This window comes from Catharus ustulatus, chromosome 2 (genome assembly GCF_009819885.2).
Source record: "Catharus ustulatus isolate bCatUst1 chromosome 2, bCatUst1.pri.v2, whole genome shotgun sequence".
Classification (NCBI taxonomy): Eukaryota; Metazoa; Chordata; class Aves; order Passeriformes; family Turdidae; genus Catharus; species Catharus ustulatus.
Window position 1 is genome coordinate 84,606,094 of NC_046222.1, and position 18,788 is coordinate 84,624,881.

At 38.2% G+C, this 18,788-nt stretch overlaps 1 protein-coding gene across 1 annotated transcript in view; it reads left to right on the plus strand.

Moving 5' to 3' along the window:
• The window catches only part of PCCA (propionyl-CoA carboxylase subunit alpha), a 280,797-nt gene that overhangs the window by 30,438 nt on the left and 231,571 nt on the right, over positions 1-18,788 (plus strand). The window contains exons 5-6 of the mRNA XM_033053042.2: positions 6,199-6,312; positions 7,796-7,849. Of these exons, the coding sequence (XP_032908933.1) occupies positions 6,199-6,312; positions 7,796-7,849 (168 nt within the window). The remainder of the gene's footprint in view (positions 1-6,198; positions 6,313-7,795; positions 7,850-18,788) is intronic.

Here is an 18,788-nt window from a genome sequence, read left to right on the forward strand (position 1 = left end):
GGGTCATTGTAGGCTTGGAGGGGAATATTAGTAAATGTCCTTCACCAAAACACATTTGAAGGGCACTAAAGAATTGTTTTACAGAGTCCTTGTAAAACTGTTTGTGGGCCATCAAATTAAAATAGTTTAAAATAGGCTTGCAGAGAAATAGATTTATGTTGACTCGCAGGTTGACCTGTTTATTTTCATGAATTTTCCTTTAGGTTTTTGGAATGCTGAGTAAAATATGGGATAATTATGCTATTTGTCTTTCACAGTTTTGTTTTTTATGTGCTTTAGACCCAGGTTTCCATTGTTTTAGGGTTAAATGCTGTGATGGTGTGACAATATTTCTTTGCAGATAGCACTTTAAAGGCTGTATGACTACTGTGCACTATGTGCTTATACTTATTGTATTACTGGTATGTGTATTTTAATGTGAAGCTGCTAAAGACACTTAGGTCAGATGAACGATATGTTTTCGGCAAAGCAGTGAATTTGAACCTTTTTTGCATCTGTTTGGTATATTTGTTTTTTTAATTTTTTTGTTGTTTTTTTCTTTTTTTAAGGCTGTTCAATGCCACAGGCTTTTTGTTCTGTTTTGTCTGTCTCTTTTGGCAATGGTGCTGGCAAGATTTGAGGTGGTTGATTTTTTTTTTTTTTTTTTTTAGCTACCTTACAAAGGATTTACTCATTAGCCCTATTTTATGGGTTGAACTAATTGTGATTTGTCTTGCTGAGCGGTATTATGCAGTTTGGGCCAATTAAGTGAATCCACTTACACCAACGGATGTTGTTCCAATGTGTAATATTGATTTGAGCTATAAAAGGAGAATGACTTGTTTGATTAGATTTCTTTGTCTGAACAATGCTCAATCTTATCTAGTGTACCAAACAAAAGTGTTCTCTTCACTGAGGTTGTTTTAATTGCTTCTTAGGTTTGATTAGCACTGCATATGCAGCTATAACAGTTTCTCTATAACATAAATTCTGGAACAACACAGAAGAATTAGGGGGAAAATACAGCCTGCAGCTCAGTGTAACTGTCTCTGCTGCTTGAATATCAACTTGTATTGAGACCTGGGGATGTGTGGGCTGACCTACCCTGAAAAACTGGGACACTGGGGAATCCCAGACACTTACCTTCTCAGAGATGGAGGAGAAGAGGGAGTGTGTGTGTGTGTGTATGTGTTAATTAGACATTTACACTGAAGTAAATTGCATCTGTCACATGATAAGCCTCAGAATCTGCTGAAGTACATAAAGTCATCTGTGGAAAGTATGCAGATGATATTAAACACTGTTGGGAAATGCATGTAGATATATGTTTTTGTTCACAAAGTCAACCTTTATTTTTTGGACTTAGTAAATGACAATGATTGATTGTGGAACAAACTGGGGAGAAAAGCACTTTTTATTGTGAACCAGATCCATAAGAAGGTAAACTTGAGTTGCTGAATAATTATAATGCTAGGAATCTGTAGATTTTCTTGTGTCTTTGTTTTATAGATTGTATATGCACTGAAAGTGGTTTAGTTCTTTGCCTTAAGATATTGTTTAATACATTCTATATTCATACTGAGAACTCTTCTATGTTTTAATGTTGAGAGACGTAAGTATTTAAATGTAATTTGTTTATCATGTAGATTTCAACTAGGGATCTACAGCGACTGAATGGCCATGGAGAAGGTTACCTTGATTCTGTTGTGTTAAACAGAATACCTCTAGGACGCCTATGTATATTTTAGGTAGCAAGTTACTAATTTTGATTTCTTGAAATGATGATTATTTGAGATACAGGTTTAATTATGAAGATAATTCAGTAAATTCAGAGTATGACTGAGCAAGAGAGCATGCTATTGTCAAATGAACACATGTCACTCTCCAGGATAAAGGAGAGGTAGTATAATCTAAGTAATTTGGGCATGTACTAGCTCTAATTCAGTGCAGTCCTTCTAACTTGGGTCATCTGCAAGGCAGATATTGACTATTTTTGTGGTATTCCTATCCAAAACTTTGAGTTATGGATGTATTTGTCTTCTGGAGTATGATGCCAAACCCTGCCATCAAACCTGGTTTATAAATCCTCCTGATTTGTAATGTAGAAGGATCTCCAAACACAATTGCTGCTACTGTTCTCTCTTACTGCACTCTGCACTCTGAGAGCTGCTGCAGCCTGGAGTGGTGCTTGAAACCAGTCCAGGCTGAAAATGACTGGCAAGTCATCCCCAATGGACTCCTTACTTTACTTACCTATTTGCTGGAAATGTGGTGAAGAAACGTGAAGCTGTTCTTGTATAAAGATCTGGCAGGATTTGCTGATTTAGATGCCTTGCCATGAAGGTGGCTTCTGGACCCAAACTAGTTTTGTAACCACGGGACACTTTTGTACAGTTTGCTTCTGAATGAATAAGCATGTTGGACTTGAACTTCTTGTCTGTTTGTTGGCAGGAAGACTTGTGTAATAATATAGTTGTACTTCAAATTATTTCCAGTTGACTTTGTATCTTAATCCAAAAATAGTTACACCATTTAATAGTATTCATTCTAATGTTGTTCTGCTAGTTAGACTCCTTGTTAAAGCTAGAGTTTTATTACTAGTAGCTTATTTCTCATAGCTGCAGGAGTCTTTAATGAGCTGGTTGGCTGTTTGTGATTGGTTTGGATTTCCAAAGGTGACTGCTTAGTCTCTAGTTTTTGAATTAGGTTGAGGTCCTATAAAGTGAAGATTCAGTAGGTTTTGGTTTTGTTATTTTTGAAATATAATCGACCTTTATGAAATAGACTACTTAAAGTGTAAAACTTTTACAAAAATTTAACGCTTTTACAAAGAAGATGTCTTTCAATGATTTCTGGTCATTTGTATTCTGTAACTTAACAAGCCCTTGGTAGCTGCTTGAGACTTCTGTCTTGAGGCCCAGGTAGCCCAATATGATTAAAACCTGTGGTATAAACCATTAAGCACTTAGTTTCAACTGTTTTCCAGCCTTTGTTGTTATCCATTCATGCTTGAGATTGCAGGGTCAATTCAGATATTTATGAAGGAGTTGCATTTTTTTCAAGAACCTTCTGGGACTTGCTTCTTTGTTTTTGTTGACATTGGGGTTTTTTTTGTGAACTAAAACAGAAAAGGGAGAAATTATACTCCTGAGGTTTTACTGTTAGGGACATGTTTTGAATACCTAGGATTGTGTGATTTAAGTACTTAAGCAATCCTTGAATTTGAAAAACAATAAATTTGAAACTTAGGAGGCTTGAGGAAGGAGAGTTGCTGGATTCTTTGGACTGTCTAGAAATATTGCATTATAAGTTAGCTTCTGCAGAGGTAAAAAGTTTAGTGAATTACTGTGTGAAGCAGGCAGTACTTGGTAGTAAGGTGAAAGTTTCAGTTGTCATATAGACTCACATGATGGCTTTTCCTATGTTTACTAGTAATTATGTTTGTACTGTACTAAAAAAGATCTACCGTGTATTTGTATTACAATATTTGGGGTATTCTTCTATGTTCTATATATATCTGGGGTTCTTCTATGAACTACTTACTGTGCATTGTCAGAGAAATCTAAATGCTAAGGGGAATTGTCATTAAGAATTACTAAGTAGCAGATTTCCAGTTTATATGTGTGCTGGATTACTCACAATAAAAGTAGATATGAGAAGCCCCCTAGATGGAACAGCTGTCACTGGTCCTGAAAATCTAGCAGTTTTGAACTAGTGGAGGTGGAATGGAGACCTATTTTTTTTTTTTTTTTTGAGAGATTTGGCTGATGCATTCAAGGCTGAATTGGCACTGAACTAGAGAAGGTGCCAACAACTTGCAGTAAGGTGAACGAAGAGAAATGGATTTATCAGGTTACAGGGTAACATGGGAAAGGAAGAGTTGAAACTCTGAAGAGTTGAACAGCAAATGAAACATTTCGGAGAGGAGTGGGGGAATGTTGGGGAAAAGTGTACAAGACTGTTTATATGTATGAAATCAATTGACTTGCAATATCTTCTATGGCTGCTTTTGGTACTAGTGGGACTGTATTGGTGTCTTAGTGCAAGATGTGAGTGGATATGAGGTTTTCATCTTGATACCTAGAAATAGCTAACGATGTTTAGTCCTGTTCTATAAGGAAGCTTTTGGTTTTGTAAAACACACATTATTAATTAAGCTTAAGCTTGAATGATTTTGTTTAGAAATGTAAACCACATTGGGATTCAGAACAACTTTAAGCATATAAACTGATCATGAAGATGAACAAACACCATGTGCTTCTTTAACTTAATGCTGCAGGAAGGATGACACAGCCTCATCTTGATAGCATTTGATCAAAATAGATTACTTAATTACTAAGGGGTATGTACTAGAAAGCACTGAAACCTCCTGCATGATTGACTGTGCTAGCACTCCAAGATTTTTGGTTTTTTTTGCTCTGTGTGTATTGTGAGACCAATGCTGAAGTGATAAAACAACACAGTTGTGACTTTATAGAAGCAATAGTTGAAATGTGAAATATGTGGTGATTCCAGGAGGTTATGTGAACTCTCATATACTTAAGAATATAGCAAATTCAGAAGCTATTTAAAAGATGTCTCCAGAAAGAAAGATGGAATTAGGTGCCAAGTTAATATGCTTCTTGTGGGTAGGATTAACTTTTGCCAAGTTCAGAAAAGGTCAATAAAACTGAAGAAAACAATTAAAATGCTCAATAAGTGACTCTCTTCCTTGTCTTACATTTGTTTTATTTACCTGCTACTTATTTCTCATTGTATTGTTCAAAATACTGTCTGAGTGCTGCATGTCAGTGTTTGTTGATGGGTTTTGTTTGTTTTTTTTCTGGACTTGTTTCTTCTGAATGAGCCAATAGTATATACAGACTACATAACTTCTAGTTTGACACACTTGACAGCCTTCATACTACTTGCAAATAAAATTCCTTTTCACAAAACAAAATTTCCTGTTAATAAACACAAAATATTATGCAGAGTTAGAGAATATCCTGAGTTGGAGAGGACCCACAAGGATAATAGAGTCCAGCTCTTAAGTGAAGGACCCATACAGGGATCAAAACTACAAGCTTAGTGTTGTTTGCACCATGCTCTGACCAACTGAACTAATATCAGGGTCTTGTATTTCTCAAATATATATTGAATTAATACTAGAATAATTAGAATTAATGCTATTCAAAATTAATACTAATTGTCTAAAAGAAAATAATTTTAGACAATGTAGTCTGTTTCAAATGCTGAAGATATCAAATAGTTTTAAAAATTGGTAAGCATTGGAAATGTCAAATTGTCATTCTAAACAAGTCTTAGTGACAGCTAACAATCTTGCACAGTTTAAGCAATGGCATGCTTTCTTAAATACACACTGAAAGGGAGCCTACTAAAAGCAGAATGAGAAAAAGTGGTTGCTTGGTTTCGTGGTTATATGTGTATCTTACTTCAAAGAAAAGTACTCTGAACTCTAAAAGCATGTTAAAGACCAATCTAATTAAACTTTTTAAACTTAAAGATAAGCATTCTTGTAAGATGTAAGAAGACTTCTAACATCAAACCTAGCCATTTTAGTATTCTTGGTAAAATGTTGGAGAAGTTTGTCTCTTTTGTTTGACTAAAAAATATTTGGCAAATGCATATAAATGAGGATAAAATGGATTAGAAATCAAACATGAGCCTGCTTAAATAATTCTCAAGATTTTCTGGTTCACGTGTAGTGATATTGAACTCTTTAGTCATAGGCTTTAATTTGTGCATGGTGCTGACCTGATGCTGTGCAGGGACACTCATTGCATCCCTTCTTTCAATTCACTCTAATTATCCCCAACTTCCTGGGGAGCCTGCTTAGAACTGGTCATGAATGTTTGTTATTAAGTATTTAGATATTAGACTACCCTGGTTACAAGTAACAAAGTTTTTAGTCTGAATTTACATATAGATTATCAATATAGGAAGCTGAAATTATATTTGTCTTGATTTTATTTAATCAAATTCAAAATAATGTATTAGAACAAATAAAACATTTTGACAGTGACTTAAGCTGAGAGTTAAATGAAATAAGATTTATTGTGCAAATACTTGTATACCATTGTTGGTAATTTCAGTGTGTATTTTAGAGTGGTTATGGTATGTAAATGGTCTTTGACAAAATCAGATTTGTGTGCATGTAACTGGATGATGTTAATTATTTTTGCTGGGAGCATCTGTTAATGCAGAATATTGCCTCTTCAGGTTCACGTGAAAATGGCGGACGAAGCTGTCTGTGTTGGCCCAGCTCCCACCAGCAAAAGCTACCTCAACATGGATGCCATCATGGAAGTCATTAGGAAAACCAGGGCCCAAGCTGTGAGTCTGAATGTGTCTATCTGCTGCAGCTGTTTCATATATAGAAAGCAGAAAAGCCAGAGTTTGTATTTTTTTTAAGGTGTATGGAGGGGAAGTGATTGAATATGCTATTCCAGTTAGTTCATGTCACATGAGTTAAATGTGTCTGAAATCGCTACTGGAAATCAAAGGCTTTGTAGCATCTGGCAGCACTGGTTACTGATCCTGCAGGTGGCTGCTGGATTCAGCTTTCACACCAGGGAGCAGCTTCAGTTCATTTCCAAATTTGCTGGGGGGAAAAAAAAATTCCCAATTAGTTTAGAGTGCTAACCCTTTATATGCCATAATGGCTTTTCTAAATGTTTTACAAAGTGTGTCCAGAAAGGCTTTTGTTTAAACTTCATTTGAATCACTTTCTACATTGTCTAAATGTTACTTGCAGGAAGCTAAATGGTGCATCTCATAACCACTTTTGTTTCAGAATGTTTACAAAATGCACATTAGCTTATTTGTGTAAATGTGGGCAAGTCTGCCTTTTTTTCCCTCCAAGTTGGCCAGAGATTCAAAGCTTAACAGGAATCAGTAGGAAAAACTAATATGTAGTCATGCTCACATTCTTAATGTTGTTTGTTCTGTCACTGAAATAAATGTATTATTCAGAGCTATTGTACACAGAGCATTTATTCAAATAAAATTTGTGTATGCATCAGCAACACTAACTACCTTTGAACAGTTGGATCAGCACTGTGATTTCTTTCAAACATTGTTTTGGTACAGTGCCTTTAGAGGCCAGAAACTTTCCTGTGAAGAAAACCAGTATTTTCCTCCCTTCGAGTTTCTGAATATGAAACCCAGTTACTGGCTCTTTAAAAGAGGTGAATGAAATAAATGGCGTATGCTTTGTCTGTCAGAGTATATTAGATCAGGATTCTTATGTGACTTGCAAAAAGTAAAATGAAAACTTTCTCATGCTCCTCTCAAGTAATTAGGCTGAATGTATATTAGGGTGTGAGTAGCAAATGAGGCACATGGGATGCTTTGACTTGACTAATGAAGAGAGTATATATTGTGCTCTCTAGCCAAGGTCACTAGAGGTAGGGGGCTTATGACTGTGGACCTGTGCACCATTGTTGTGGTTAGTGCTGGAAATATTTGGGGATACTGAGTACTTTCCAGTGGTTACTGAGGAGAGTGGATGAATATATAGAGCTAAAAAGAGCAAAAGGCAAAATCACCAAAGGGAACGTCCGTTTACTCTGCAAACAGCTCCATTTGCTCTGCAAGCAACCCTTTTCTCCCTAGTTAAATTGGGAAAGTTTGTTTCAGAAATGGTAGCTCAACAACTTCAGTTAGGACAGAAAAATCAGTGTGTTAAGAGAGTTTAAGGTATTCAACCTATTTAAATGCTTAGTGATCTACTTCCCCATCCCCTGTATCTGAAAACATGTTTGGTGTCTAGTTGCAGAGTTCAATCAGCTTGGATTTTTTCTTTTTGTCTTCCAAGGTACACCCAGGGTACGGATTTCTTTCAGAAAATAAAGAATTTGCTAGACGTTTGGTAAGTTATTTTTATTTACTTGGCTGTGACTGATGCACTAGGTGGCACATACTCATTCCAAGGTATCTGAGGAATTAAGCTATCAACTCAAGGCAAATCTGAAAGATACCTCAACATGGGGGATTTCAGTATGCTTTCTGTACACGTGGATTTCTTACATTTTGAGGATGTAATTGCAGCCTGAGTTTTCTTTTGGAGAAGCCTGTTGGTAAGAACTTTACCCACGATGTAAAAACCTTTCAGGATTTTTGGTTATGCCTGGACTGTTTATGAGGCTGTTCTGCAAAACTGGGTCACTGAAATGATCTTGGTTAAAAGTATCTGGTTTTAAATGATCATTTTGGTGATTTGTAGCACAGCTGGTGAACAGCTGTATCAGCAGCCCTGAGAAGGTGCTGAACTGCACTTTGGGATGGGAATAGAAAGCTGTTTAAAAATTGGCTTCTCTGCTGGTGTTATTGTATTGTGGAGCTGTGTTCTCTGAAAGGACCAGAGAGTCAAGAGGATGCTGTTTTCACTTTGTCTGAATTAATAAAAATTATTGTTCAAAACCTTTTTACTTCAGTAAGGTTTTGTATATCGCAAACTGATATATAGTCTGACTCTTTTTTTTCCCAAAAGCTTTCATGCAGCTGCTTAAAAATGTGGGTAATGCTAGGAGGAAGTTACATCCACAATGTTTGTACAAAGTCCTGAGTAGATGCTGTATGTGTTGTCACTGCAGATCATGTGTTATTGTCTACAAATTTTGCTCAGACTAAGGACTAGCACATACTAAGTTGAAGTTCAAAGTAAAAAGCCTTTGCAGCTACCAACTTTGTTATGGAGTAAATGAACCACGTAGCTGAAGAAATGCGGGAAGCATTTGTTTCTGCTTTTGAGAAAAATTTGCACCTGTTTGGTTCAGAATAAAAAAAAAAACTTAGATGAACAATGTGATTCTAAAAGCATAGTTTTTTTGTCCTTAGCATTGTGGAAGTCTTCAAAGTATGTTCCTTGACTGTGTTCCTTTAGTTGCAATACTGGCCCTTACAATTCAGTTGATTATTTGGAGTTAGAGAATACCACCTTCTCATTAAGAGGTCTGTTTGAGAATGAAATATAAAAATTTCATACTTTGCAGTTGCTGCGATTTAATTTAATTTATTTATTTATTTATTTAAGCCCCTAGACAAAAACCAAGTGCAGGTTCTGTGGGATGCTGAGTACACCCTGCTGAGTGCTGGTGATGTTAAAGTTGAAAGGAATTCTAAGCACTTGGTGTTTGCCAGGATTTACCAAATCTGGGGTAATCTCTTACATGTTATTTTCATGCAGTTAAGCAGCTTGCTTTTATCACTGTTCTGCTCCATGTATGTTCTTTTTACTGGGAAGATTCCTGACTTAGTTTATAACAAACTCTGTTCTCAATTGATTAGACCAGCAGGATAACTGGCTTTCATTTTTATTTAACTGTCAGCTCCTGTTTTTTTTAGTAACGAAAAAAAATGTAATGAAATGGAAGTACTCACGCTATTTTGCTTTGTTTTGCTGCTGAGCATGGAAATTTGGTAGTTATTACTCTGAACCACTACATTCTGTCTTGAATCACTACATTCTGGTCTTGTTGTTATTTACAATAAAATGTAAGTGGTGTATAATGTCAGTTACAGTCTTGGTAATGTGACAGTCTGGAACAATTATATTGGCAGGATTAAGCAGAAATAGAGGAAGCACAAACATTCCTGTAGGTCCTTTCTACCCTTTGGTTTCTCATCTTTTCACTCATGTACTAGAAAAGTTTCTGAACAATTTCCTGAAATAATGTGGTGACTAAAAACATGTTCAAGTTTTCGGTTGGTGCTGCAGTCTCCAAATAGCTTTAATTTTGTTTCAGAAACCCGGTGCGTTCAGTTCTCTAAAAATATAATAAAACAAGGTAATGTGATTTTGTTTTGTTAAATGCACTATTTAAAGTCTCAAGACATAATCATGCTTCCCTTGATATCAGTTGATCTAGAACATCAAACTCCTCGTGAGAACTGGTGAAATGATCTATCTTTTTGTCATTAGAGCTGCTTATATTTTTTTCAAGACACTCTGATTAATACAGTTAGGAGGAAAACTTGTCTGCTGTTTCTTTTCTTTATTGAAGACTGTAACTGTTACGTTGTTTAAACTGTTGTGAAGTTGAAGACTTTTTGTTCTGTTTTCTTTCTCCCTATCCCATTCTTTGTATATACACTATTTTGTTCTTTTGCACTGAAAGTAGTGATGGAACTTAGGAAATTTGGGCTTATTTCCTGGTATGCATCTGTACTTTCAAAGCAAACTTCCTAAATTGGGAAGCTGAGAAGAGCACTAAACTTTTGAAACTTGCCAGTCTATCTATAAGAGCAGTAATGAGCTCAAAGCAAAGCTTTGTCTTCAATTAATGCATGGAGGGTCCATTCACATGTAATCCCACTGTGTGTGATTTGAACAAAAGCATGTCTTTTTGTTCATTGTCTGAATGACTCATGGAGTAGTATACAGCTATAGACAGTACTTCAGAAGAATTTGATAGATACTTAGAGTGTTGAAAATTGCTGGTCTTTATTTTTTTTCTTCTTTAGAAACTTAATTTTATTCTCTCTTAAAATGGGCAGGGGAGATACAAGTAAATGATCCTTTGTTTCCAAAACAAAATTTCCAACAAACAATCAGTGGATGAATATCTGGCATGTTGTTCATTGTGATTCAGTAAACAAATTGGTGCATTCAGTCCTGTCTTTGTGTATCTACTCTGGTTGCCGTTGTTGGCTGACAGACAAGAGATCCATGACACTTGCACTGAGTGAGTCTGTCAAAGATTTTATAATTACTAAGGTCAATTTCTTAAAGATTAATATTTGAACATGGAATCTTTTGACAAATTTACGATAATGCTGATAACATTGTTATGTAGAATAACAAAATATGGGTTTATGCAAGTGAATGTATTTCCTTAGAAAATAATTTGTTACTTTTAGTTTATGCATGGAAATATATTTTCATATAATTTCCCTCCTTCAAGGAATAATTGCACGATATTCAGTATTGTCATAAATGTTAAGTTGAAGTTAAAATCTATTGCTATATTAGAAAAAAATTGCTAGTATCCTTTGCCAGATGCTATGCAGAATTGAGCAGTTTGTTCCTTTCCTGCTTTAGAAGAGTTTGCTTGTGACCTCTGTCTTTTAGGTTGGCTTGCTTAGTGTTCCCCATTTTTTAAAAATTTAAGCAGACTTTTCCTGAGAAGCTTTGTCACCTCTGTTACCTAAAGCAATTCTTTGGAATTTGGGAAGGAGAAAGGTCTGAGACTGAGATGAGTCCTTTGGTTGACCTGTAATTGAAAGATATACTTTTCTGAAATTGCCATTTTTCTTTCCTTGCTTGCAAACCTCTAGAGCAGTGGGTTTGGTGAGTGGATGGGAGTGCTGAATTGGGTCTCTTAACATCCTGAATAGTTTGGGAGGATTGGCCCATGGTCCCAGTGACTCTTTTTTTTTTTGTCTGGGTGAGAAAAGAGTGAGAAGAAAGTGAGTGTGATTGCGTTGCACGGTCGTTGTTCCAGAGTCAGTGCAGCTACTTGTCTATCTGATGTTAGCAGCAAGTAGGAGTCTTACTCTTGCAGTTGAGGTTATTTTGAGGTTCCTTTCCTGCTTCCTGATAGACCTTGATGCATGATGACTCTGCCTTGCAGTTAGTCATAATGGGATCAGTTTTCCTTTTAATTTAAAGAAACCCAAATGAACTTCCACTTTACTGACTGTCATAAAAGTAAACAAAACAAGTAAACAATCGGTGAAATTATTATTTTGCAAGTCTAGTATGAAAAATATCAGTTTGCAAGATTATAAATCTTCGGGGTATTTTGGTGTCTGGTAGGTATGTGATAGTGTTTGTGCTTTCATAAAAGGTAGTGGATTGTGATGTATTTATTCCAAGAAAACGATTTAATATGTGAATAAAATTATCTCAAAATGATAGCAGTTAAAATTACAAATACAACCTTTATCTAGAATATTCTTTTCTGAATGCAGTCTTGACAATATTCTGATGCTCTGTTTCTTGACGCAAAAATAACCAGCCATTAACTCCTGCCAAAATCCACTCCTTGGGATAGAAGCCATAAACATGGTGAGAAAAAAGCATTCAATTTTGGAATAAGACGAATCTTTTTGGAGTTCCTAGCGAAACCTGGTTGTATACCTCTTTTGTGCCTTTTTAGCAACTGCTGTTTGACATGACATGGGGGAGAACAAAGCAACCAGTGCTATTTCTCTTTACCTTTTGAAGATAGATTAACATTCTTGGTGGAATTAAAAATCCCAACAATGTATTGTCTGAAATAAATGGGCAAACAATGTATATGGAAATGGATGATCACATGTTTGTAAATGGCAGCTAAGTTTGAGAAGGAAAAGGTAAACCAAAGAACAACTTGTGTCACCTTCTGTAAGGGGACACATGTCTGATCTTTGAAAAGCTTTGTGCAGGTGGGTCTATGGACCTATGCACAGCTAATTATGGGAGTCTCACCATTTAAAATATAAGCTCTTACTGGCAGGAGTGTTTCTTTACCATTGTTGTGCATGGGTTTGTTACTTGTAAGAAAATTGTGAAGTTCCTTTATTGTGGTTCAGTGGATGTTTCATTTTTGAGAAACATTTGGTATGATTCTCATGCTGTTTCCATATGCTTTAGCTTTTTACCTGACAACTCTTGTGACTGATTAGCATTTGTGCTTCTCAAATTGTGGAAAGGTGGTCAAAAAAAGGCAGTGGAAGTTTGGTACTAAGAAGCTACTTATGGCAGAGATTGTATACTTCAGGGAGTGGGGAAGACAGAGCTTTTGATGTGTGTTTTGTACACTATGCCTTGCAGGCCAGAGTTTCATTGCCTGCTAAAGCCAGCAGTGTGTTTGCTACCACTGCCTGTGGTGGCTTAAGGTGCTTTGTCTGTTAGAGACTGGAGGTTTTGTCTGCACAGGGTACAGTAATTTCACGAATACAAGCCGCAGCAATTTGACAAAAATTTTGGTGGAAACCCGGAAGTGCGGCTAATAGTCGGGGGCGGCTAATATGTGAATAATTTTCTGACATTTACAACCCCAGACGTGCCAACCAGAGTGCCGAGCCAAGCACCTGCCAGTAAAAGCCGGTGTTCTGCAATTGTTACAGTGTTACTCTGTTGCCCTGGCTCCCTGCAGGCAGCACGGGGGGCGGGGAGAGAGGCAGGAGAGCTCTCTTCTTCCCTCTACCGGAGCCCGGGGGAGAGACAGGGGTACCCCGCGCCGCCATTGCCGCGGCTTGGGGAGGATGGGGGGGGCGGCGCGCCGCCATTGCCGCGGTTCGGGGAGGACGGGGATGGGGGGGGCGCGCCGCCATTGCCATGGCTCGGGGAGGACGGGGGGGGGGGGGGGCGCGCCGTCATTGCCGCGGCTCGGGGAGGACGGAGGGGTGCTCTGCCCCTGCCCTCCACTACCGTGGCGGGAGCAGGGGGTGCTCCGTGCCTGGCCAGCGCTGCGGCGTGAGCGGGGCGCTCTCTCCATGCCCGGCCAGCGCCGCGGCAGGAGTGGGGCCAGGGCGAGCGAACCCAGAGGCGGCGGCCAGCCCCGAGTGGCACCATCAAGCTGGACCACCTGGCCCCGTCAACAACCCCTAGCGGGCCGAGCCTGCACAGCCTTAGTTGAGCCAGTAAACCCCCCGCCATGCCGTGGTTCTGTTAGTATTTGGCAGCTTTGTTGCATGCGGGTCCTCGCTGCGAACGACAGAGCGGCTTATATTCAGGTGCGGCTTATTTATGGACAAAAACCGAAATATTTGTCAACACCCAGAGATGCGGCTTATACTCAGTGCGGCTTGTATTCGTGAATTTACTGTAATAAAGCTTAGGTAATGTACTGGCCTGAGTGAACAGGTCACCACTTTGCTGCCCACAAGAGGTCTGCCTGTGAACCTGTAATTTTGATGCTTATTTTGTTCTGAGGCAGAATGCTTCTAGGTGTTACTTGTATTCTTGTATGTACAGTAATTTCACGACTATAAGGCACACCCTTTTGACTGAAATTTTGGCCCAAACCCAGAAGTGTGCCTTATAGTCTGGTGCACCTTATATAATGGACAAAGTTCGGAAATTTGCCTACACGGAAGTGCGAACTGCGAGCCATGGGGGGAGACGGCATGGCCGTGGCAGCCAGGTGAAGGCGGGGCCATGGTGTCGCGGCTGTCGGGAGGAGGGGGGGCTGCGGGGGCATGGCAGCTGGGTGGAGGTGGGCCCGGGGGCCCGCGACGCCCCTCCTGCCAGGTACTAAATCTGCTGTGTCAGGCTGGGTGAAATCCATGGGAGATACAAATAGTGTATGTACTAAATCATGGGTAGTGTTTGTCAGACATTACTACTCCATATGAGCTAGAAAAATGAAATGGGGGCATCTGTCTGCATAGCACTTAGTGTGGAAGTAGGAAGGCTGTATTGCTCCTTTCCTGTAGAAGGCCTAAAATACCTTTGCTAAAAGCCTTTGATGGCTTATGTTATATCATCAGTGTCCTATGCAACAGAAAAAATTGATGCCAGTTCCACCTTGTTGCAAATTTCAAATAACTATCTTGAGAACTGCTGTATATAGCTAGAGCATTTCTTTCAAGGGCAACTGTATGCCTAAATTTAAAAGTCTCAGGATGTGTATCTACAGGTCTTGAGGGTATACATGTGTATAACGTATATGCACGTATTTAAAGATGCAGAGTAGTGTTTTGTCAAAGATTCATATAATTTGATGAAAGTACTCTCCTCCCTGTTTATTCTTTTGCCTAAACTTCATAATCTTAATGTTTTTTTTTCTCTTGATCTCCTTTGTGATTAGGCAACTTCCTATGACATGGCAGTCTTGACCTATTTGTGTTTGGTTTTCACTTAGAGTAAGCCTTTATTTTTAACTTGTGTTTTTTAAAGCTATGTCTTTTCTTCAAGTGGCTTAATTTGAAAGCTTTAACGTGTGCCGCTGTCATTAGGAAAAATACAAGCACATAACCTCTTGATTTTAATAGTAGTGCCTGGAAAAGTGAGAGTCTTGATGGATGAACTGTGGACTTGCATGGCTTCTAGAGGAATGATTTAATGCTGTGCATGTAAAGAAGATATTAGAGGTATTTTTGCCTGCGTGGGCTATTGTAAGTCATTTAATGTTTCTCATGAGATGTCTTTCAACAGCAGTACTTTGGCATACTTAGTAGGGTGTGTGGTTCTGCAGATGAATGGATATATGGACTCCTGATTTGTAAAGATTCATTATTTCTTGATGTGCAGTGTCACTGCAATAGTACTTACGTCCAGACTTACAGGAATTCTTCCTGTTTCTTCAGAAATACTTTGTTTTGTCCTCTTTTTTCCACTGTTGCTGTGTCTGGTTGTGAGAATGAAAATGTACTGCTGTTTCCACAATTGCAGCTATCTTAACTGTGTGTACCTGTGTTTTTCCTCATTGCAATAATAGAAGACATGCAAATGAAATGCTATGTAACTATCTTCTTACACAGGTAATATTATTTACTTTCACTTTCTACCTCTTTACTATTGATTTGCAATCATGCACACAAGCTTGTCTGGTTATAGTAAATTCTGTCCATTCTGATCTACAGTGATTTGTTAAATTGTCTGATTCCTTGTGACTGATGTAACCTTGCAAATGTGAAGTCCTTCTCTGTTTCTAAAATCAGTTTTAAATTAGTAATAGTGGAGTTGGATTTAACATGAATAATTAAGAGATATGTTTTTGAAATAAAAACTTATGTTTCTCTGTGGATTCTAACTCACTTTTGTGGCAAGGCAGATGAAGCTTCAGCTTAGAATTCAACAATGTTCCCTTAATCACTTCTGTTTTCTGCCTGCATTTTAAGAAGTGATGTGTTTTATAGTTTGATCTGTATTCAGTAGATCTAAGTTACAGATTGAATACTTAAGAGTTTATATGTATTCTTCTTAAAATGTGTATCAAGAAAGTTAATTCTGACTTTAAAGATGACTTAGTAAAGGGTTTTTTTTTTTTGGTACACTCTTACAGATGAAATACATTGAAGCAATGGTGTGTGTGATAGAATAATTTTCAATATCACAGTATGACTATTCTGTTCTCTACTGTACCTGAAAACTAGTTGGAACAGGACCAAAATCAGTCTGGTGAATACACACTTTATGAGCCAAGATGTCTTCTTACAACCTGCTGTATTTTCTCATACACAAGGGCCTTTGTTCTTGACAGCGGTGTTACATGAAGAGGGATATGAACATGCTACAACTCTCACCCCAAGGATAGGAGGTGATTACTTTTGAGGAAAGTTTTGAGGAAGTTTTAAAATTTAACTCGTGAAACCTGTTTAACTTGGGTTGACCTGCTGAAAAGCAACTCTGAGAAGGAGGAACTGGAGGTACTGATGGGAAAGCAAGCTGTCCACGAGCCAGCTTGTGGCCAAGAAGGTTGATGGTATCCTGGAGTGCATCAGGAAGAGCACTGACAGCAGGTTGAGGGAGGTGATCCTGCTCTTTTGCTCAGCCCTGGGTGAGGTCACATCTGGAGTGCTTGGTCCAGTTCTGGGCTCCTCAGTACCAGAGTGACAGGAGCTCCTGGAGTGGGTTCAGTGGAGACCGACAAAGATTATCAAGGGACTGGAGTGTCTCTCTGGGAACTGGACCTCATCAAAGTCTGTAAGTATCTGAAGGGAGGGTGCCAAGAGGATGAGAGCCAGGGTCTTTGTGGTACAAGAAGTAGCACAAGAGGAAATGGGTAGAAACTGATGGATAGGAAGTTTTACATGAACCTGCAGATGATCTTTACTGTCAGGGTGATTGAGCACTGGTGTAGGTTGCTGAGAGAATTGGAGTCTCCTTCCCTGGAGATATTCAAAGACTGGAAATAATCCTGAGTAATGTGCTCTAGGGGTCCCTTCTTGAGCAAGGAGATTACACTAGAAGACCTCCAGCGGTTCCCTTCCTTCCTCAGTCTTCTGTGATTGTTGTGATTAATGATAGAATGTATTTGTTTCTTCTTTTGGTTTAGCAACTTAAAAATGACAATGCCCTGCTGAGTCTTCATTCCTAATTCACACCCTATAGTTGGCTCTTTCTGTTTTCAATTTTAGTGTCTTTGAGTGTCTTCTACAGTAGTTGTGGAATAGGATGCTAGCTGAAAGGTTTTTGGCTAACATGTTTCTAAAGATGAGCTGTTTTCCTGGATTGGGCAAAATTCTTTTGCCAAAATTTTTTTGGGGGAGGCTTCATTTTTCATGGTATGTATTTTGATCATAGTCTTAATTTCAGGAAATATTTTCTTGAAATTAAGGCTTAACATCATGTTGAATTATTAAAACTTAATTGTATAAACATGAGAATTTACTTTTTACATCTGTTTGGTTCATTTTATATTGTTGTATTTATCTTGATTAAAACTTTTTGTATAGGTGTTTAATATCTGTACAGTATGTAATGTTGGTGCTGTACTGTAAAGTTTGCAAATATTTTGAATAGTTTCTACAGTAACAAGACTTAACCTACTTGCTTGTTTAGTTTACCATAAGATTCCCTTGTGGATCTCCTTGTTTCAGTATTGCTTCCTGGGCAGGAGGCTGTCATGTAACATCTCTGGGGTGATTGTTCTCTGTGGTGAGAACTGCTCCAGTTACCTCTCCATGTTGAGAGAATCACTGCTAATATGCCAGATAGAGCTGGTTACTGAAAGTGAATTAAGACACTCTGTTCAGGCATGTCAGGGTTAAATAAGGTTTTTCAGTCTTTAACCTGTTTAATGACATTTTAACTTCTTAGCCATTCAGTTACTGTCTTCTGTATTGTTACAATATCTTCCAGGTGGTTGCACATTTTTATGGTATGATTGTAGAATGCATAATTCAGTTGGACCTGGTTTCTACTTAGCCATCAAATACAGTCTTTATTTCACAGTATGGTTGAGATTTGAGGGTACTTCTGGGGATAACCTGGTTCAACCCCTCTGCTCAAGTAGGGGTACTCAGAGCTGGTTGGCAGGACCATGTCTGGTGGGCTTTTGACTCTCCAAGGATGGAGACTCCAGAACCTCTCTGGGCAATCTGTGCCAGTGTTTGACTATCCTCACAGTCAAAAAAAAGTTTCCAGATAGTCAGAGAGAACTACCAGTATTTCAGCTTGTGCTTCTTGCCTTTGGTCCTGTCATTGGACACCACTAAGCAGAGCCTGACTCTGTCCTGTTGGCACTTTCTCTTCAGGCATTTATATATGCTGATGAGCTGCCCTTTAGCCTTCTTGAGGTTGAACAGTCCCACCTCCCTCAGCCTTTCCTTGTAGGAGAGTTGCTCAAACAAAAACATCTATAAACATATCAACATAAGTACTACTTCATAGTAGCTTACCTAGTTTGTCAGTGTGTCAATGAAGGCTTTTACTGAGCACAACAGGATCCATGATCCACAGGTAAGAGTAAGAATTTAATAGATTGCTTGCAACCACCTTATTGTGTTTAGTGGTTCATTTTGCGAATCTTTTAAAGAATTCCCTGTAATTCTTTAAAATTCCTTTAAAATACTTCCTGCTCATTCTTATGACTGTATCTGCCTTTTCACTTTAATTCTATTTGAAGGTTTACTTACAAATAAACTTTGTCTATTTTTACTGCATATTTAATTCATTTGTATTTCAGACTGAATGAAAGTGATCAATAACATTGGTAGCTTAAAGTATTGCATCTGCTGAACAGTTCTTGCTAGAGTTACAGGGGAAGTCTCTAAAATACTTAGCAATTGGAATGTTTTCAACAATGAAGTTTTGAATTAACACAAGTGTAAAAGTTGATTCCTGAAGTTAGGTGATATGATGTGTAGAACCTAGCAAGTGCTTCTTGTTCCCTGAAGGGTTGCCAACGCCTGTGTTCAGCTCCTGAGGATCAACT